The sequence below is a fragment of the Uloborus diversus genome, chromosome 3, assembly GCF_026930045.1.
Source record: "Uloborus diversus isolate 005 chromosome 3, Udiv.v.3.1, whole genome shotgun sequence".
In the NCBI taxonomy this organism is placed as follows: Eukaryota; Metazoa; Arthropoda; class Arachnida; order Araneae; family Uloboridae; genus Uloborus; species Uloborus diversus.
In genome coordinates, this window is record NC_072733.1 from 124,792,519 (window position 1) to 124,814,966 (window position 22,448).

Sequence of the window (22,448 nt, forward strand, 5' to 3'; positions counted from 1 at the left end):
AATTGATACGTTTTTTAAATAAACAAATTTTTTCATTCGTAATTTTATATCACCTTAACGCTCGAGTAATAATACACCTGATGAAGCATCTTCGCCGACAAGCAATCGTTTTAAATTAGAGGGTATGATGAAACTTTTGACACAGAGATTACTATTGAAAAATGTATGATGAAATATTACGCCACAATATGAAGTTTTTTCTTCATCGTGAAATAAGCTGAGCAAAGCTACATTCCTAATTACAAAGCTCAGTTCGATAACTGCTATTGTATACAATCGAAAAAATATTGGAAGTTTGTAGCTACCACTAAGCATTTCAACCGTCATTGAAGAAGTGCTGTGAGATATAAATGGAAATTATCACTGTAATAGCTTAAATTCTCTTTAACAGTATAGGGATAAGGTGAAACACTTTGTATCTCACGTGTAACCACAATGGACCTTTTTCAAACTTCAAGAGATTGCAATCTTCAGTGAGACTTCCGTTTTCTATCATGAACAACAAGTCATAAGAGCAGTCGATTAAGTGCTGTAAATGCATTTGAGATGTAACTATTTTCGATATAGATAGCTTTATGTTACTTGCTCGGTTGGTTTCACTCGCAAATGTAGTTCTTTTTGCTGCTGGGAGGGAGACTAAGAACAATATTTAGGAGAAAAATTTGAGTTAAATTTATGGATCAGAAAAATTTGAATCATTTAAGTTTTAAATTTTTAGACTACGTTTCAAAACGGGAAATACATTTCGTTTGCTTTTAAGCTGTGGATAAGAGAACCAAAATATGCAACAAGATTCTGTAAAATATAAACAAAAGATTTGTCTATTATGCAGTTGTAAGTACAAACAAGACGTTTTTTTTAATTTCATGGCCTGCAAATAATTTTTAAAAAAATCTAACACGAATAGTGACCAAAATGCGTACGCCTACTTCTTTTTCTATAACGCAGTTTAATTAACGGTTTTTAAATAGTTCGTTCAGTAAGTTCACGTCCACCTACTTCCATTCTCATTGTTTTACATAATTTAAAATAATAACTGTAATGTAGTGAGTGGACCCATTCCCACTTCTCACGACCACTGTCTCTCTATAAATTAAAATTTTGGTGTTTTCTAAGGAATACTCTGTCTAAAGCAACAAAACTTAAATACGTGCTCTCTCTACCTGCATCAGTGTGAGATATCATGTATAACATTTACGGCAAGTATTAGGTTTTAAAAATTTTAACTAGAACTCAAATCTTGACAAATTTCAAATCGTTACAAGACATTAATATTACTGTCTAACTATCATTTTTACCTACGAAAATAGAAATTTGACATCAATATAAAAAAATAAAATGTAGCTGACGTGCGTCTTTTTAGGCAAGTTACACTTATCCAATTTTACTCTATGGCATGGCACTAAATCACCATGGAAAGAGAGAGCATAAACATTTTGAAATTTTTTTTATAGTAAACAAACCTTTTCTGCGAAATGTGCTTGCCTGAAAACATACAAAATAATCTATCACTTGATAACTTCATTCGAAAAACACCGCTAAAAAATCCGTAAAACCGAGTGTTATCTTCTATTAACAACACTGACTGAATTCTTTATTTTCTGTACGGTAGGTTATCTGTTAAGCTTTTGGACATTGAGGATGATTTTAAATTGATCTGAAAATATTGTAACTGTGTCCAAGAAGACTATTTTGTATATATGTGTGCCTGATAAAAGGGATTGACTTTTTTTTTTTTTTGGTAAGCTCACGACTCTTTCTAAGGAAACATTCAAAGATATATTTGCGAATAAAATGTACGTGAAAAGTACTGTTGCATTTTTTTAAGTTTTGTCGAAAACAAAACTTACGAAGGTAGCTCAACGCTTTTCTTTCGAATCACCACGTAAAAAGTGCAAACAAGAGATGATGCGCACACTACACAAGATGTGCAAAAGACAATCATTTGTTTTTGCTTTAAGACAATTTATGTACAGCCCGTCTGATTCAACCTCAGACAACGTACCAGTGGACACGACAGAACCAAAGAATATTCCTCATACTTTTTTGCTTTAAGTTGATGTTACTTTTTCGGCAAATGCTTGATTTTGTGTATTATTTAAAGTATTTTGAAGATTTGAGCCTAGAAAGTGGTGTGAATGTAATTTTTTACGCTCATTTAGATAGAATTCATACATTTGATTATCCAAAAGATATGTTGCATTGAAAAGCACCCGGGCAACGCCGGGTAGTAAGCTAGTAAATAAATAAATAAATAAATGCCTTCTTCACGGAAATGAAAAAAAAAAAGAAAAAGAAATTAATATTTAAAAATCGAGGCCAATTTAATATCAAAGTAGTAATTTTGTTAGTTTTGCAAACAATCAGGTATTTTAATCATTATTGGGAATATAACATTAAGCTCTCTTAATTAAAGTACGGCTTAATTAGTAGTTTCGAATGTATGTTAAAAAATAGTATTTAGTAAATTTGAGGATGTACTGGCAATTTATAATTTTGGTAAAATGTCTATTATTGATGTATTATTCCTCCATCATTTATTTTTCCAGAAAAAATGACATTGATAAGGTCTGTAACGAGTTGAGATTCACGGAGGTGGGGAATTTTCCATTAAAATAGGCCTAATGGATACGTTTTTCCGGGAATTTTTTTTTTCTTTGTTACTACAATCTGCACATGTTAAGCCTATGCAAACATGTTCACTTCTTTTTTTAAATTCATTTACATCCCTGAAATTCAAGTTCACGGAGGTGAGAAGTCAGAATAACCACACTAAGTTTTTGAAGCAAAATCTGTCTTCTTGTTTTTGGACGAAAATCTCAAAACTTCAACTATGGCTAAAAATAAACAAGAGGGCTCCCTTGTATGATGGAAAATAAAATTTGATCTCATTAGTGCCACGTGTTAATGAGGAATGACATTTTGTGTTTAGGTAACGGAGATGAGAATTTATTGTGTGACATGACTCCTTGTCCTAGTAAAACGAACTAAAACACAATATTTAAAAAAATATATATATATACTTAAGCAATTAGTATTTGAGACACTTGTAAAAGGAATAATAAATAAATAAGTACATACTTTTAATTAAACAAGTTATTAAGCAACATAAACAGTCACACCAGGTGTGTGACATGCCACGGAGGTGAGAATTCACATGTTGTGAAACAAAAATATACTAAAATAAAAATTATTATTCAAAAATTGTTGGCAGGTTTAAATAGATAATTTTTTGATGAAGATAAAAACCATTGTTAAATGAATTGTTCCTTAAAGGTTTTACTGTAAAAGCTGTGTGACAGAAAAGTTACACTTTTTGAAGAATGACCCATAAATTGTTTGTCCTTGTGTCCCCGTTATCGAAACATAAAGTCTCAAAACCTGTTGAATTTTTAAGAAAAGTCGTCAAATTTATTGAGCTCCATTTAGTAATGGAAGATCTACTGTCGGCCCCGCTTAATCGAATGTCGTGGGTTCCAAGAAATTTCATTCGATTAAGCGGGGTATTTGATTAAACTGTTAAATTTTCTTTACCTTTCTAAATTCACAATAACAATGAATCAATAACTACATAAAGAAAATAATTCAAGTTATATTGGCAAAAGGTTTTTGAAGTAAGTTAAAGAACAAAATAGTTTAACAATTAGTATGTATATTACAAGTACGTATGAAAATTATAAAAAGTTACTTACAACTTGAGTTATGAAATCTGTTTTCGTACCGTTTTTCAGAACATTCGTTTTTGAAGAAGTCCATAATAGTGAATTGCTTGCCATAGGTCTTCTGGGAACACTTTTCTGACTCTCTTTTCCCCCTCCTAGTCTACCGTATTTTACATTTAATATCTATCAATTTACTATCGTTTAAAATGTGTATATATTTCCTTGTGTTATTTAATTTAATTATCGAATGCTTATTTTACTATTATTTTTTGTAATGGAAAAGACAAAACAAATTTGGTAGAACATAGGAAATGTTTTGATGGAATATGACTGTTGTTTCTCGTGCCCGTTGTGGGAGAAAAATATTACTTTATATTTTTATGTCAGTAATTATTTGTACTTAATTTATTCAAAAGTATTCGCAGCAAAAATATTCACGAAAGATCATTGCAGTATTATTCGATTATCCGGGGAAACTATTCGATTAAGCGGGGATCTTTAGCATTGCGTCTATGGGAAAATATTCGGTTCCAGGAGGTTTTATTCGTATAAGCGCGGTATTTGTTTATCCGTTACGCGATTAAGCGGGGCTGACAGTAATTTCAAAAGATTTTTTAGATGTATGCAGGCGGTGAAATCGCGTGATAAATTTCTATCCAAGACATAAAATTTAGATCTTTTCTTAAAATTTTGCAGATTTTAATACCTTATATCTCAATAACGGGCGGACGAGAACAAATAGTTGTTGCGTCAAAAATATGTCAGAAAATGCTCTTTCAATTGTTACGTATTTCAACTCTTTTCATTATTACATGTATGTTAAAATTACATGTATGTTTGCCCTGGTAAGACCAAAATTTTTTGGGAAATTTTACATTGAGCAGCATTTCTATTTTAAACTAATTAAATGTAGTACATTACAAATATTGCATCATTATATTAAAATAAATTGAGAAATTTGATTCTGTTGAAACCTACAAGAATTAAAATGGGTCAAACCTCCCTAATAGCTATTATGGAATTCAATTTTTTTAAACACATCAAATTAAAAAAAAATCTTTTGTCAATAAGTCTAAGTACACAAACAATTTATCTTGTTTCTATAAATGTTAAAAGCAGTTGGAACAGCGGTGGAGAGCCGTAGAAAAAAATCAAACCCTTACCAAGTAATAAATTATAACTGTCCCACTTATGAAACGATAGTAAGCCAACCACAGACAATTAAGTTTGTTGGGCGTTTTCTGTTAGCAAAACTTTGATGACTAGGGTAACAGTGTAAATAGCTAATCAGAATAATCTTAAAACTGTTTTATGAATCTATGTACATCGAGGTACGGGAGGATTAGAAAATATATATATAGATAAAAAAAGCATAGCTTTTTGAGTCTGCATAATTATTACAGTGATATACTAGGAAATAATATTTCGCCACTCGCCACCTAGCTACTAAAGCTTTCACTTTTAGTCGCAATATTTACCAGCCACGTTTTAGAAACTTGAATTGGCCACACATAACTATTCGCCGGACTCCAACGTCTGGCAAACTCTGAAAATTTCAGCATATTCTCAGTGCCCGATTAAGATACCGGGAGGCGCTAATCCCCCCCCCCCTCCACACAAACACACCTTGTAGTCTAACCTTACAATTTTAGCTCTTGACTAAAACAATTTTAACGATTTGGGGACCTCTAAAAATCAGAGGCCCTAGGCAATGGCCTATTCAATAATCAGGCAAAGCATGTGCATATCCAGTATGGATGAAAATCAAAGTCAGTATAACGCTTGACTGTTATTCATCTGTTAGATCTTTACCTCATAAGAGCAAAATTTGTCACAAAAAACAAAATCAGAAAAAGCTGTCTTAGCCTTAATACCTCACTTATAACAACACATATCCCTAATTGCATATTCTATCTCTCATGAATCTTAGTGTTTCATCTGCAATTAAAATGTGCTTTTGTAGATCAGTAGCTATAAAACATCCCACAACTCAGGACCACTTGCTACCCTACTGAATCCTAAGAGGACCAGGGACTACATACGATAGAAATAATATTTTCGCAACAATTATATTTGGTAAAATAAGAAAAATCCAAAAGTTTTCTCTAATAAAGTTAATTACAACTTCAAAAATTGAGGTTCATTTTAGCGAAGTACTTGAAAATTGCACGCGGATCGCAGGTTAAGAATCACTGCCTGTGAGTAGTGTAATTACGTACGCAGGGGTGCCCCGAACTGAATGTTTTGGGAAGGCGAAAACTCTCAATTTGCCGAATGGAACTCCAAATTTCACCGAATGATGATAATTTTTCAATTGGTGATGTTTCTGCCGAATCGTTAGACAAAAAATGCATAATTGGGAAATTTTTGGGACGTTACAGTGACCTCTCATCGGGGTGCCCCTGCATCAACGGTATCACGTTAAACTTTGTCCAATAATGTTTTTTGAGATACGCGACTGTTGTCGTCGGTGAGCGATGCGTTCTCAAAAAGGTTACCGTTAATGATTTATTTCAAAAACATGATATTTTTATATCGTAAATCGGAAATTGTTCATTCCTACTCACTAAAGAAAGTAGCTTAAAGGATATTCTTTAATGAAATTAATGCTTGCAGCACCCACATAATTTTGATAGCTTGTTTGTCCTTTAACATATTGCTCTCCACGATATTCCAAAGCGGAACAAAAAAAAAAAAAATGCATGGATGGGGGGGGGGAGGATATTTTTCTGGAAATAAAAGTCATGAAAATAACACCATTTATGTAACGAAATTTTCATACAAAAATCATAAGTTACCTCTTGAATCTTTTCACTCCTATTTTCGGTTACCTGACCCGTGCTCATGGTGTCTTGATGTCCGAGTGGATTCACGCAAAATAAGAGATAATTTCTTCCTCCAAGTTCACTTCGTTACAACTAAAACGAAAACAAAAGGAAATCTTTCTGAGTAATGTTCAACTCTAATGTCAGTAGCATCAAAAAAGCAATTGAGACTCTTCGGTGCTATTATGAGTTGACTGAATCATAAATTTCACTCTCTTTCAACATCAGACGAGTTTCAATGCACAATTAAATTAAGTACCGCCTTTTTCTATCTTCGGATTTCGGTTTTTCAAAGGTACGCGTATTTTCGAGGAAATATGTTCAGTACAGGAACAAATGTTCAAAACCACCTTTTCCTTCACTTACATCTTGTTATGTCATTACGGAGGGATTTACTTTATGAAATAAATACGAAATACGAAAATGAAACCTATTATTAAATCGAAATTTGGAATTTCTGAAATCGATACGAATCCTTGAAAACGATATGCTTTAAAACGGCAAGAAAAATGATCATGCCACTTTAAAAGTATAATTCAGCGACAGGATAAATTTAACCTTGACCTCATATATTTGTAGAAACTCTGCAACAAATTGAACATTGCCAGCTCGTGACATATAATCTTAAGCTGGTTTGGGAGTGAAAATAGGAAAACAAAATTTAAAAAAATTGCGAATCAACACCATGAAATTTGTCTGAAAAACTAACGAGATTTTGGAAGGATTTTTTTTACATAAAATAAAATAAAAAAAAAACGATTTGACCATAGAATAATGAAAAGTATTTTAGTTTTAAATTTTTTTCGATGACACATAGAAGTTTTGCTTCAAATATTTGCTTAACTTTTGTTTTTATTAAGTTAACATTTGATTCAAAACTAGTAATCATTTACAAAGTTGATCTTGCTTAAAGGATAAACATGAAAAATTAATGAGAAAAGAAATAATAAATATTTTCAAAAAGGTTGACTCTTCTGTAAGCAGACGATGTGAAATGCAGACGGTGTATGCAGCAACGCAGCTGACTATATTTACAACAGAATTAAATTCTAGTTTTGGAAAACGTGAGTGGAAAAATGTGCAAAAGATAAATTTTACTCGTTTACTTTTGAAGAACAAGAAGATCTTCGACAAGAAAATATAAGATCAAAAACTATAAGATTAGCATCCGAGTGATTTCTCTGATACAAATTTGAGAACATATTTCAAAATCAAAAGTATACCAAAAAGCTAAAGAGAAAGTTTTATAATTTTTAATTTTCAGCACTATTAACGTTATTTTGTGAAATTGCACACATGGAAAGAGAAAAGCTCTTATGATATTCTTGACAACAAAAATATTAATTCAAAAAAACTGAACATTAGAAACAAGCCTGGTGTTTCAAGCAATAATTTTGTTACTTATTTTTCAAAAATAATTTAATAAAGCAAGGAGAAACTAGTATTTGGAATAATTTTTACATTATTTTCCAAGATTACTTCGAAAATCGAACCTTGGTTTTATTATTAATCGAAATTAAACTAAACACACGTCAAATTTATTTCATGAAATCATTATATATATATATATATATATATATATATATATATATATATATATATATATATATATATATATATATATATATATATTATATATATATATATATATATATATATATATATATATATATATACGAGGGGGGGGGCAAAAGTAGAGTGTTCTCCAGCTAGATTGCTCAAGTAGAGACCTTCATAAAACAACTGTGCAAGTGGCATCAGTGTAGCTGATAACGTCTGATCATATTGTTGGTTTTCGCAAGTGTTATTGATTTTCGTTTGCGAACTCTTTATGGCAGATTTAAAAGAACAAAGAGTTCGCTTGAAATTTTGCTTCATACTGGAAAAGTCGGCAACGGAATAGCTTACCCAATGCTTCAACAAGCTCTTAAGAACGATGCTATGATCCGTATGCAAGTTTTCGAGTGGTTTGGGTGCTTTAAACTTGGTAGCATATGAGTGTTGAAGATCATGCTCGTTCTGAGCGCCTTTCAACGTCTCGAAATGATGAAAATGTTGAAAAAATCCGCCAAAAAAAAAAAAAAAAAAAATCAACGAGAGTCGTCGTTTTACAATTGACTAATTTTTAGAAGAAACAGGAGTGAGTTGGAGCTCGTACGGGCGATTGGAAAAATGATAACGCTCCCGTACACTTAACTAGCCTTCACTATTAACCGCTACTTGGTCTCTCAGGGGTGGCCGGTCGTTCCTCGACCCCCGTATTCGCCAGACCTAGCCCCCTGTGCAGGGGCGCCGACTTGGAAAAATTATCGAGGGGGCTGGGCCAGTCATCACTAGGGGTTTATGGGGTTATGTAATCCCACGGAGGTTACCCCCCCCCCCCCAAATAAAGGTCGATTTTTGTGCCTTGAAAATGCCAATTTACATATTTTCTGGTGTGTGTAATTTAAACAAACAAACAGTATGTGACATGGCGTTTTCAAAGTAAAACAATGCAAAAATTGGTATACAAATTTTTCTGGTTCAACTAGATTTTGTTCTATTTTATGGGGAGTCATGCAGCGCCGTAGTTAGGCATGGAAAAGGTAGGGCGCTTGACTTGCATTGAAGGGCATTCCCAGAGACTCCGACTTAAAAAATATTGGGGGGGGGGGGGGGGGGGCATGCCGCAGGAAATTTTCTAAATCTGAGATGAAAAATAGTGAGTTTTAAAGTTTTGTTAAAGCATTTTAAAGTCATATAATTAACATTAGAACCCCGAAAAGTCGACAAGCCCGACACATATTTTATGGCTTTGAAAAAAAGGAAAAAATAAATACGAACACACACAGTATTTTTGTAAAAAGGCAATTTAATTTACGCATGCTTTTTAAGACCAGTTGTTTTTTCATTAGTGATATCGGCTAACATATTCAAGCGTAAACACAGTCTCTCAATGTCTAGGTCATTTTTGAAAAACTCAGTTGATTTTTCAAAATGTTTCACCTCTGTTTAATAAAAGCAAGCATTCTTGTTCAACTGCAATACCCTGTGTGAGTCCAGTTGATGCAAATCGCCCAATAACGCAAAATTGCACCATTTTACTTACCTCAATGTATATTGCCTTGTAGTACAGTCGAGTCTCGACTTTTGCGAGGGATGCAGTCCAAGACCCTTCGCGTAAGTCGAAATTTTTCGTTGTGAAAAAGGGTATGTGTGAAATTTTTTATAAACGTACCCAATTATTTTGGACACTTGTAAACACCCCCTCACACTGTTAAAAACCATCTCTTAACTCTAACTGTACATTCCTGTTTCTTACATAAACTGAATGTTACTTGTTTTTAAAAATACCGTTTTATTCAACATAAAATACTGCTACGATGTACAAAATCAATGACCAATGGGAAAGAAAGAAAAATAAACCGGTATACGGTAGGCACAGTATATAGTAAGAAAAGCAAATGCATCTTTAGTTGTACTGAACAGTCGATCCATCAATGATATTTGTACACAATACAGGAGCAGTTTCCATTTTCATAAATTTTTGCATTTTACTAAGACACTACTCGGTGAATTTTTACGGATTTCCTTTTCTTGACTTGTAATTGTATGTATGGAAGATTCACTCATACCTAATTCTCGTACTACCTTCAACGCATTTTTTAGTTGAGCGTCAGCTTTTCAAGAAGCTCTAGCTTTTCTTTAATTGTCAGAAACTTTCTCCTTTTATCTTCATAAACGTTAAATGAAACAGCGCTCTTAGGTGTCATTATATTTCATTAAAACATTCGCATTTAAAATGAAAAGGGAACTTCCACTCTCAGCGATGCTAAGGATAAAGATCCATTCATGAAAAAAAAAAAAAATTTGGTACCAATAACAAAGTCGATACGAACACACCACGATTCCCTTCCGAGAATTTTCGTGTTGCGGGTGTGGAATTCGCGTTAGGTCTGAATACTGGAGAAAAAATCGCGTTATAGCCATTTCGCGAGAGTGGCGGGAGTCAACTGTATTGCTTTTGGATTTTAAAAGTGTGCGGTGAGCTGCCTTCGTTGTTTTCACTTCTTTGGTATACGTCGATTCCGAGGAAGGGAAGGATCATCATTTTGTGAAGGTTTTTTTTAAACACAATACCTAAAAGTATTCAAAACTATCACGCCTCCCCTTTTATATACAAATCAAACTCTCATATATTTTTTCCGGATCAGCAACACTTGAGTGAGCGCGCCGCAGCGCTGTTCCACTTCGAGAGCAGTTTGTAAGCTCCGCAGAGAAAAAAAAATAATAACGAAAACATGGTTTTGGACTAAAGCCGACATTTAGGAACAAATTCGTCGCCAACGGTGAACTGGCTTGGCGGAGGGTTGCCATTTCCTAGCGGGAGTCGGGGAGATACGACCCCTGTGGAGATTCTAAAGCCTCTTGTATCTGAAGATTTGAAGAGTTCCAGATGTTCAATCGTTCTTCTCTTTTAACTAATGTACTCATTTGCTACTGTTGTAAAACCGCAACTGATACCGCGATTTTTCTCTTTGAGTGGGCCTGGAAGAAGTGTCATCGCGCCGTTCGACCCCTGAGCGTTGTGTTGATGGGGGAAATTTGTTTCTTCACTCTTTTTGGGGCAGCTTTAAGCGTTGTGTTGATTACGGAGTTCCGAACTGATGCATCTACTAATCAGAATAAATTCGCCCTAAATTTCCCCTTTTACTGATCATTGAGGGAAGAAACATTATTATTTATTTTCACTTTCGCTGATTTATATCATTGAGGTTGTAAAAACAAAATAACCTTTTTGGTCTGCTACGGGAGTAGTTGTAGGGGAGTATTCATCATCTTCTTTTTTTTTATTTAAAGAAATGGTTTAAACGAAGAAATAAATTTAAAAGTAGTTAATATTTTGTTTGCTTAATTTTACCCCTTTGACAGGAACACCAAGTGTCCCAGCATCTACTTTACAGCACAAAAAAATGTTGTATGTTTGGTGCCCAGAATTTGAGGACTGATTTTAGATATGTTTGGGGCTCTGAATCAAAATATGAAATTAGTTTTTCTCTAGCAGCTCTAGTTTTCAGTTAATTTCAGCTGTTTTACCCAAATTATGCAGTTTTAACTCCATTTTATGCATTTCTAAATCAAAGTGTAGGCTTCTGAAACAAGGACTGCCTCCAGCATATTTGCTCTGCTATAGTCAGTTTGCAGTCTAGTTACATTCAGAAAAACTCACTACATGGAGTAAATATCTAGTAAGTTTAGTAAGGCTTCAACGAATTACGGTCAACTTGTAAGTTCTTGCAATGAGGTCTAAGGATATCAATGGTGCAATACTATATTGCCCTGTGCAGGTAAAAGGCAGTAACTGCAAATTTTTCATTTTTGATTTTTTTGCATTTTTGTCATCTATTGTGCGTTATCTTTACTGTACAAGCTCGCTTATTTGGTTTCCGCTGAAAATAACGCGCGAAAAAGACGTCTAATTCCAACATTTTCCTATTGTTAGCATTAAATTCAAAACGCGTTTCTTGAAATATCTTGAAAAATCATTTCTGCAGTTACTGCTGTTTACCTGCACAGGACAGTATAATAAGGTTTAAGGCGAGCTGAACGATGGTTTTTCTTGATCGTAGGCGGTCTGTGATGAATTTCCCCTACTGAATGGAAAACTGGTAGTCGGCCCCGCTTAAACGAATACCGTGAGTTCCAAGAAATATTATTCGATTCAGCGGGGAAATTTTATTTATTTTTCTGATTGACAACGTTTGTCTTAAAACGTTATAATAAATCAATATCTAAGTAATAGAAGAAACATGTTTTTTATTAAAAAGCGTTTTAAATAAGCTAAGTAAATAAAAGTACGTATGAAAATTATATGTCACTTACAACTATGGGTAGTGAATCTTTGTTTCGACACCTTTTTTCAGTTAATATTTTTTGGAGACAGTCCATAATAGTGAATTCCTTGCTCAAGGTATTTTGGGAGCACCTTTCTAACTTCAATTACCGTGTTTTACGCAATTAATATCTATCAATTTCTTATCTTCTGCAATGTTTATATTTCGTTGTTTTTTTTAATTTAATTATCAACTGTCTGTTGGTAATGGCAACGATAAAAGAAAATAAATAGAATAGTGGATATGCTTTGATGGATTATGAATGTTTTTTCCCCGCCGGTTGTTTGCCGAAAAATACAATTTTTAATTTTTGCTTCAGTAATTGCTCTTAATTAATTTTTTATGTATTCAAAAATTTTCTCAACTAAAACATATGCGAAAGCTGATCACTATTATTCGATTAACCGGGGAAATTGTTCGATTAAGCGGGATCCCTAACATTGCGAAATGTCTAACATTGGGAAATATTCGGTTCCTGGAGATTTTATTCGTATAAGCGGGGTTTTCGTTTATCCGTTACAAGATTAGGCGGGGCTGACAACATTGTGTTTCCATTACGATCCAAGTGCGCAGAACAAAAATTGACTTATTTTGTAAACAAACAAATAACAGAATTTTTAAATACCAAGAACTTTTCATTTTCTTGGAATTTTCGAAAACTACAGGAATGCTTAAATTGTCCTTTCTGACCCAGAAAGGTTATTTTGTCCCTTTGAGTGCGTTATGAAAAGTGCTTAGTATTTTTTTTTTTTTTTTAAATTCTGTTATTTAAGCACTTTTATTATACTTGACCTGATTGTCTCGGAGAAATCTGAGGCCTGGTTTTGCTTATATCTCTGCTATTAGACCACTTAGAGACTTCGGGATTTCACTAAATGATTTGCTTAATCTTAAGGTACAACTTAGCGCTGAAAAAATAAAATTCTAAAATAAAATAATTATTTCAGTTAAGATGGAAAACCGCAAGTTCCATGTAATTTCCTCATTAAATGTTTAAATATAAAACCCATTAGTAGTATATGTATGTTGAATACTGAAACAGGAAATTTCCAATTAACTCGTATTGGTTCCAATTCATTTCCGATATGGATGACCTCAGTTGAACTCGTGTAATGTAGCTAATAACCATGGTAGCTAATCTACTCATTTTCCATTTGATCTTGGTCTGAATTTCTCCTTTGTGCGGATGTCCTTCAACTGAACCTGTTCGTGTTTGATTCTGTTACCACATTCATGTCGCGTACATGTTTGTTCGTGTGCGTATGATTTGTTCCGCTTAGTTTTCATAAATCAGTCATGTTTTTTTTAATATTTTGTTTTCTTTGGTTCAGAGGTCCTCGAAATCTATATAAAGCGTGTTGCTTTGTTGGAGGAATAACATTGTTGTCGATTTCTATAGCAACTTAAGTCATCTTTCGGGAGGGGTGAATACTTTCTTGAAGATATAAATATGACTGTTGATTGGTCGGAGTTCGGTAAGTCGACTGTTTTGGGTGAAGATGTCATTCGTGAGCTTCAGGAAAATATTGACTGGAAAACAATATCTCGATATCAGAAGTTGAGTCCAACGTTTATTGCAGAATTTAAAGAAAAAGTTGATTGGGATTTAATTTCACAGTATCAAGTATTGGAGGAGGGTTTTTTGGAAGATTTTGCTCTTTTATTGAATTGGAATTTGATTTCAAGATATCAAAATTTATCTGAAAATTTCATGAAATCTCATGCGAATAAATTGGATTGGAAATTAATTTCTCAATATCAGACTTTAAGTGATAAGTTTATTTTAGAAACTTCGGAAATACTTGATTTATCTTTGGTTGCCGAACATCAAAAATTAAAAGAGAAAACCATCATATCGCTGGAAAAAAAATATTGATTTGAATAAAGTATTTTTGTTTCAAGAATTGTCAGAGGACTTTGTTATCCGTTATATAGATCGCGTATCTATTTGTAACGTTATGTTGAATAAACATTTATCGGAAACAGCAATAAACTCTCTGTACAAGAGACTGGTTCTGCAGTATCTTGCTAATATATGCAGTAAAGTTTAGTGATTTTTAAATCCTGACTCCTTTTTTTTTTTTATTTCAAATCATTCCTTTTGTGGTAAGGGTTGAAATAAGTTCTACTCTAGCTTTCTCCTATTGAAAAGCAATGACGTCGACAACAGCAATAGACCGATATGGATGGTTTGCGTCTTCAGATGAAAATGGATCTGATGTTGTTTAATTTGAAAAATTTTTGTATGAATCATTACAGCTTTGTTTTTATGATGCTATGAGATTTAGATTGGAAAATCCGAATGCTTTTATTACTTATTATGTGACGTTAAGCGATAATGAAGCTGGAAAAAATTTTAACTGCTATGAAACCACATGAAACTGCATATGGGTTTCTCTATGTATATCAACCTGATGGAAATTTTCATGAATTAGTTTATTATTGTTCTAACTCATTTAGAAATTTATTAATGTGTTCAGCTATGGCTCGTTCACAATACTACGAACAAAAGAAGAATTGTAATCAAGAATTAAAAATTTGTTATTTCAAAACTCTGGATACTGATTACTTAATGAAATATTTATCTTATGATGAAACTGATTGAAAACTATTGCTTTGGATGTTATTAAATATTGTAACAAACATAAATATAAAAATATAAAAACTTACCTGTCTTTTTTGTTCTTGTGGTTCTGTGTAGGTTTTATTTCTTTCTTCTTTCAAAAGATGATTGCGCTACATAAATTAATGTTAAGAAAGATGATTGTGCTTTATAAAATAATGCTAAGATTGTTAGTGTTTTGATTTTTTTAAATACCAAACACTGACAGTCTTAACGATATTTCATATGCATGAGAAGGTGGGGTGGAGGAGGTATGGATTTTCGCATATCGGGTACATATATAAGCAGCGTGCACCCCCCCCCCCATCAGGTACATATATAAGCAACATGCACACATCCTGAAAGTAGAAGAACAAGGAAAAAATCGTTTAAATTAAATGAATCATCTGTTACCATCGTCATAAGTATTATTAAAAACACTTTAAAAATATGTGCGTTTTGAAAAAGTGTCCTTATTGCGATTATCGAGTACTTTGCGAATGTCAAAACTCGCAATCTTGTTATGTAGTCGTTAAGAGTATAGTTTGTTCCCGATGTAATTCAGAGAAAACAAGATAATTGTTTTGAGTTATTTTTTTGTTTATAAAATATGTTGAAGCTTAAGCATCCAAGTAGTCTAATCGTGGTTGGTCCTTCTCAAGTAGGAAAAACTAGTCTTGTTCGCCGTCTCATCAAAAGAAACATATATGAAAAAAAAATTAAAAACATTGTTTGGTGTTATTTGTATTCTGCTCCTTGGTTTTTGGAAGAAAAACATATCAAATTTGTTTCCGGCTTGCCACAGGACTATGAGGGGGTTGATTTGATCATACTTGATGATCAGATGCATCATTTAAATGATAAAATTTCTGATTTATTCACTGCTGCTTCTCATCATCGTAATGTAAGCGTAATTTTAATATTGCAAAATTTATTTCCACGACTAAAAGTTATGCGCGACATAAGTTTGAACGCTCATTATATTATTTTGTTTAAAAATTCAAGAGATATGAGTCAAGTTAATTGTTTAGGACGACAACTGTATCCTCAAAAGTCAAAATTTTTTTTGGATGCATATATAAAAGCCACTGATTTAGCACATACCTATTTATTTATCGATTTGCATCCATCAACGAAAGAAGAGTTTCGTCTGAGGGATAGTTTGATTCCGAACGAAAAAGGATATTATTGCTTTTTTTCATCCTATCTAATGAAGAAATTAAAAAAGAATCTCCCCTTTTTAAACTTGTTAGCGCATTCATCACGAGAGCAAAAAAAAAGCTTTACTGCGAACCGCTAGCAAACCTCAAATTATCTGTTTGTGTGAAATTTGTTTGAATATATTAGGAGGAAACATACCCGTTAATGTAAAGAAGCTGAAAAAATATAAGAACGTGTTAAGAAAACTAACTCAAAAGAGTATACCATTTAAATCTAAAAAAAAAAATTTTAGTAAATCAAGTGGTAGGGTTCTTACCCCTCAATCTTCCAGCACTTGCTTCTGCAGTCGCAGGTATGGTTGGCAGAGCAATAGGAAACAGAATTTGAAAAAACTTTTAAAAACAAACAAGTGTTATGGCGAAAAAAAATGGCATGGATTCCTGAAGAGTTAATAAATTCTCATAATATTCCAAGAACTGAAGATAGGTTGGAAGATGACATCACGAATTTGTTGGATCGAAATAAGTTACCAGATGATATGAAAGCCCGTTTGCTTGGTCAAATGGTATCGAGATATCAAAAAGTGATTCACACACCTCCGGAACCACTTCGTGTTAAAGTAGTAGACGATGCAGCAATAGGAAATGACATAAGTGAGGAAAATGAAAGTTTAGTCACATCTCATCATGATGATTATGTTGATTTAAATTTGAAAAAATATCATTAAATCTGTCCCAAAAAAGTATGCGAAATTTGTTCCGCTTATTGCTGAAAAACTAAAAACTAGACATTACTCTTGGAACGATGAAGGTAATTTTATGGTTGGAGAGTCTAAGGTAAAAAATTCGCACAATTGTGGACTATTTTGTGTATGCGATGAGTAATGCGAAACGAAACGTAGAACCAAAAAATTTTTATACATTCTTAAAAGCGATTCAAGAAATAAACATCCCTCACAGTTGGATTGGAAATACAAAACTTATCCCTCAAATTCAACAATTGGCGAAGCACGACGATGTTGCTGATGATATGTTGCTGAATACAAAAGAGCCTAAACATAAGAGATCAGAGTCATATGAGAGAATCAAGTCACCTAAACATAAGAGATCAGAGTCATATGAGAGAATCAAGTCACCTAAACATAAGAGATCAAAGTCATATGAAGAAATTAAATCACCATGGATAAACTACTAAGAAAAAATTATTACGATATAAAACATCCCGGTTCATTCGGTGGTGTTTCAAAACTCGCGAAAACCAGTGGTGTTCCATATAAAAAGGCAAAAGAGTTTTTTATTGAAACAAGATGTTTATACACTTCATAAACCTATAAGAATTAACTTTCCTCGTAGGAAAGTTTTATCTTTTGGTATGGGAGAACTTATGCAGTGTGATTTGATCGACTTATCAAAATACGCGAAGCAAAATAATAATTACAAATACTTGCTAACAGCAATCGATGTGTTTTCGAAACGTTTATTTGCAATACCAATTAAAAAAAAAAATTCCGAAGAAGTTCTGAGAGCATTTAAAAAATTATTGAAGGAATCCAAACATGTAGTGAATTTACAAACTGACGAGGGAAAAGAATTTTACAACTCCAAAGTTCAAGCATTTTTCAAAAAAAAATAAAATTCATCATTATTCGTCACATAGTGAACATCATGCCTCTGTCATAGAAAGAGCAAACAGAACAATAAAAAACAAGTTATTTCGTATTTTTACGCACCGAAATTCCTATAAATACGTAGACATCTTGAAACCACTGTTGCAGAGTTATAATGACAGCATTCATCGCAGTACAGGCTATGCTCCGAACAAAGTCACCTCAGATTTAGAACCATTAATTTTTGAAAAACTGTATGGATATAAATATGAACCTAAATACAGATTTAATATCGGCGATCAAGTGAGGATTTCGAAATTGAAAAGAACTTCCCGTCGTGGATATTTACCTAACTGGACCGATGAAATATTCGTTATACATAAACGTTATGCTTCAAACCCACCAACTTATATCATAAAGGATTTAAAAAATGAACTAATAAAAGGACGTTTTTATGAACAGGAACTACAGAAAATTGTGAAAACCTCAGAAGATTTTTGGAAAATTGAAAAAGTGTTAAAGACAAAGGGAATCGGGAAAAACAAAGAATTGTTTGTAAAGTGGCAAGGATTTGACGATCGGTTTAATTCTTGGATAAAATCAACATGGATGAAACGACAAACGAATTTTATGTGACTTTACCGAGTAATTCAAGCATGCAATACTTTCCCGAAAATACACAAACATTTTTTCGAACCAAACTTTCTTCACCTTTACACCTTAACGGAGATTGGGATGTTGGGATTTCTGAAATATCAATCCCGCGCAATTGGTATACTATATTTGATCATAACAAATCATACACAGTAAAATATAAAAAACAGAGGAAGTTTACCGTGGATCATGTGAGATATGACATAGTGTTTTCTTATGATTCCGATCAAAATGATTTAGATTTTTTTCTAGGTATAAATGAACTCATTGAAAAAGCAATAGGGGGAAAGAATTTCATAAAATTTACACCGGTTTTAAGTCGTAACAAAACCATCATCGACATTGAAATATCTGAGGGGTATGAAATATTTATTGATCAGAAAGAAGGCGATAAGTTTTTATACATGTTACATTTACCAAGTGAAGATATCAGAATTACAAAATCTAAAAGGGTTCAATTTAGGCGATCTACTGAGAAAAATGTTAGTCAAAAATTAACAGTATTTAATAGAAATCCCAAACATCAGTCAGAAAAAGTAATTCCATTAAATTTTATTAAAGAACCAGAGAGTAAACTCCGTATTTCTCATAACGTATTTAATGTTATCAATGCAAATATAAATATACTCGATGTTGATAAATTTATAAAATTTGAGTATGAACCAATAAAAAATAACGTCAAACTTGAAATTTCAGAAAATGCCGAACTTCATGTTAGTCACGAAAAATGTCCATCGTTAATGCAAATGCTGAATGTTCAGAAAGATGTGATATTCACGAAAGGAATACATAATTTTTCTAATATAAACCCATTAATTCTGATACAATCAGACGAAATAATAAAATTAATAATTAAAGAATATTATGAAGAAATAGTAACAACAGATGTAGTTGAGAAATTGGATTTAAACGTGGGTATGTATGAAACCCCGCAGAGTCTTTTCGATGTATTTGAATACGTAATTCTACGTCAGTTACCAAATCTGAAAGTTCACTTAGAAGTTTCACCTCTTCATGAAATACATTTTAGTGAAGGATTAGCTGATATGTTAGGTTTCTCATCTGTTCATTTTCAAAGTGGATCCCATGTAAGTCAATATCCTTTAGAACTCGATGGTGGAATAACTGAAATATTTGTGTACTCTGATATAATTTCATCTCATCACGTAGGAGATACTTTTGCTCCTTTGCTAAGAGTTATACCATGCATGACTGATAAAAAGGAACAGATTGTGAGACAGTACAATTTTCCGCTTTATTTTCCCTCGAGAAAAAAACACGTAGAAACGATCGAAATTTCTTTGCGTACCAGTTCTGGAAAGAGAATTATTTGCAGTGGAGGAAAAACATTTGTTGTGCTATCTTTCAGACGCAGAAGAGTATAAATTTAAGTGATAAGGGTCATTGCAATCATTTCTAATGTCTTTGGGTACGAAGACAGTAACGATGCACCTAAGTACTAAAGACTGTGAAAATTATTATTGTTCACAAGTGGGTGGTGGTGAAAATTTTTTTCATGGTGTGAACCATCAAAGAGGATATGGGTTTTTTGGAGATTTAAAAAGATATATTACTCCTCTAGCTTTAAGAGCAACAAAATATTTGGGTAAAAAAATTGCTCATGCGGGACGTGGGGTGATATCCGATGTTTCCTCAGGCAAATCATTTAAAGATTCTGCACGTGCAAGATTTAGGGAAACTTCAAAACAAATAAAAGATGATATTTTGAAAAAAATACAACATGGCGAAGGTATAAAAGAAAACGCAAGTCGAAAAAAAAATCATTCATCAGCAAAACGGTGTAAAAATAATTCCTATAAATACGTAGACATCTTGAAACCACTGTTGCAGAGTTATAATGACAGCATTCATCGCAGTACAAGGCTATGCTCCGAACAAAGTCACCTCAGATTTAGAACCATTAATTTTTGAAAAACTGTATGGATATAAATATGAACCTAAATACAGATTTAATATCGGCGATCAAGTGAGGATTTCGAAATTGAAAAGAACTTTCCGTCGTGGATATTTACCTAACTGAACCGATGAAATATTCGTTATACATAAACGTTATGCTTCAAACCCACCAACTTATATCATAAAGGATTTAAAAAATGAACTAATAAAAGGACGTTTTTATGAACAGGAACTACAGAAAATTGTGAAAACCTCAGAAGATTTTTGGAAAATTGAAAAAGTGTTAAAGACAAAGGGAATCGGGAAAAACAAAGAATTGTTTGTAAAGTGGCAAGGATTTGACGATCGGTTTAATTCTTGGATAAAATCAACATGGATGAAACGACAAACGAATTTTATGTGACTTTACCGAGTAATTCAAGCATGCAATACTTTCCCGAAAATACACAAACATTTTTTCGAACCAAACTTTCTTCACCTTTACACCTTAACGGAGATTGGGATGTTGGGATTTCTGAAATATCAATCCCGCGCAATTGGTATACTATATTTGATCATAACAAATCATACACAGTAAAATATAAAAAACAGAGGAAGTTTACCGTGGATCATGTGAGATATGACATAGTGTTTTCTTATGATTCCGATCAAAATGATTTAGATTTTTTTCTAGGTATAAATGAACTCATTGAAAAAGCAATAGGGGGAAAGAATTTCATTCCATTATATGCCTCATTTGAAACCAACCCCATTATCAATCGGTTTGGTAATTGTCCAAGAAAAGCATTTGCGATATGTTCGGAAGCAATCCCAGCCGAAAGAGAAAAAGATTTAATTTCTACTCTTCTTATTGGCATTTTTATTACTCCTTTTTCCAAAGCTTTTTCATGGGCAACAATAATAGAAGGTGCGATGTTTACTTTTCGTACATATAGACTTGCAGAAAGAATGTTTATTTTGAAATCATTAGTTGCAGACATTAAACAAAAACTATTTTTGTTTCGCTCCAATTTTATTCTGACTGAAACTCCATGAATTAAAAGTTTCGGTTGATTTGCTAAATCAAAATGAATTGGTCCAATCAAATCAATTACTTTACTAAGATTACTCAGTTCAGATCTTTTTTTAAAACCTACATTATCAGCTGTTAAGGAATCATGATGATTAGCAGTATCTTTATGAAAAAATGATGTAGTCAGTAAACTATCATGAGCATTTTTTGAATAAAACAACAAACTTTCAAGATATGAACGGTATGCGTAATTTACCTGAGTCGAAACTTGTTTGTCATTTAAAAATACACCACATTCTGAAAATATAGTGTTTAATAAGTAATTTATAGGAGCAACTTTAAGTTTTTCAGTATCTGTAAGTAATGTGTCATCAGCTTTTAAAACTTGTAATTGCAAATGTAGTAACGTATGAGAGATATCCACATACTGATTTCCGCTGCTACTGATCAAAAATTCAATCGGAGAATGTTCTGTCAACGAAGCAATTGGATGGATTTCAAGAAACGTTGATGAATCAATTCCTAACTGCATCGGAACATCTTGAAACAAGTCTAATTCGACTTGAGACAGATCAAATTTTTTGACATGATGAAAATATGTCTCTATTTAGATTTTTACACCGTTTTGCTGATGAATGATTTTTTTTCGACTTGCGTTTTCTTTTTATACCTTCGCCATGTTGTATTTTTTTTCAAAATATCATCTTTTATTTGTTTTGAAGTTTCCCTAAATCTTGCACGTGCAGAATCTTTAAATGATTTGCCTGAGGAAACATCGGATATCACCCCACGTCCCGCATGAGCAATTTTTTTACCCAAATATTTTGTTGCTCTTAAAGCTAGAGGAGTAATATATCTTTTTAAATCTCCAAAAAACCCATATCCTCTTTGATGGTTCACACCATGAAAAAAATTTTCACCACCACCCACTTGTGAACAATCAATAATTTTCAGTCTTTAGTACTTAGGTGCATCGTTACTGTCTTCGTACCCAAAGACATTAGAAATGATTGCAATGACCCTTATCACTTAAATTTATACTCTTCTGCGTCTGAAAGATAGCACAACAAATGTTTTTCCTCCACTGCAAATAATTCTCTTTCCAGAACTGGTACGCAAAGAAATTTCGATCGTTT

General features: G+C 32.9%; 1 protein-coding gene across 4 annotated transcripts in view; it reads right to left on the minus strand.

Moving 5' to 3' along the window:
• LOC129218366 (SEC14-like protein 4) overlaps positions 1–22,448 on the minus strand; it is a 144,215-nt gene that overhangs the window by 60,901 nt on the left and 60,866 nt on the right. For all 4 annotated transcript variants that reach the window (XM_054852610.1, XM_054852608.1, XM_054852607.1 and 1 more), the window contains exon 2: positions 6,461–6,580. In XM_054852610.1, the coding sequence (XP_054708585.1) occupies positions 6,461–6,508 (48 nt within the window). In that variant the 5' untranslated portion in view covers positions 6,509–6,580. The remainder of the gene's footprint in view (positions 1–6,460; positions 6,581–22,448) is intronic.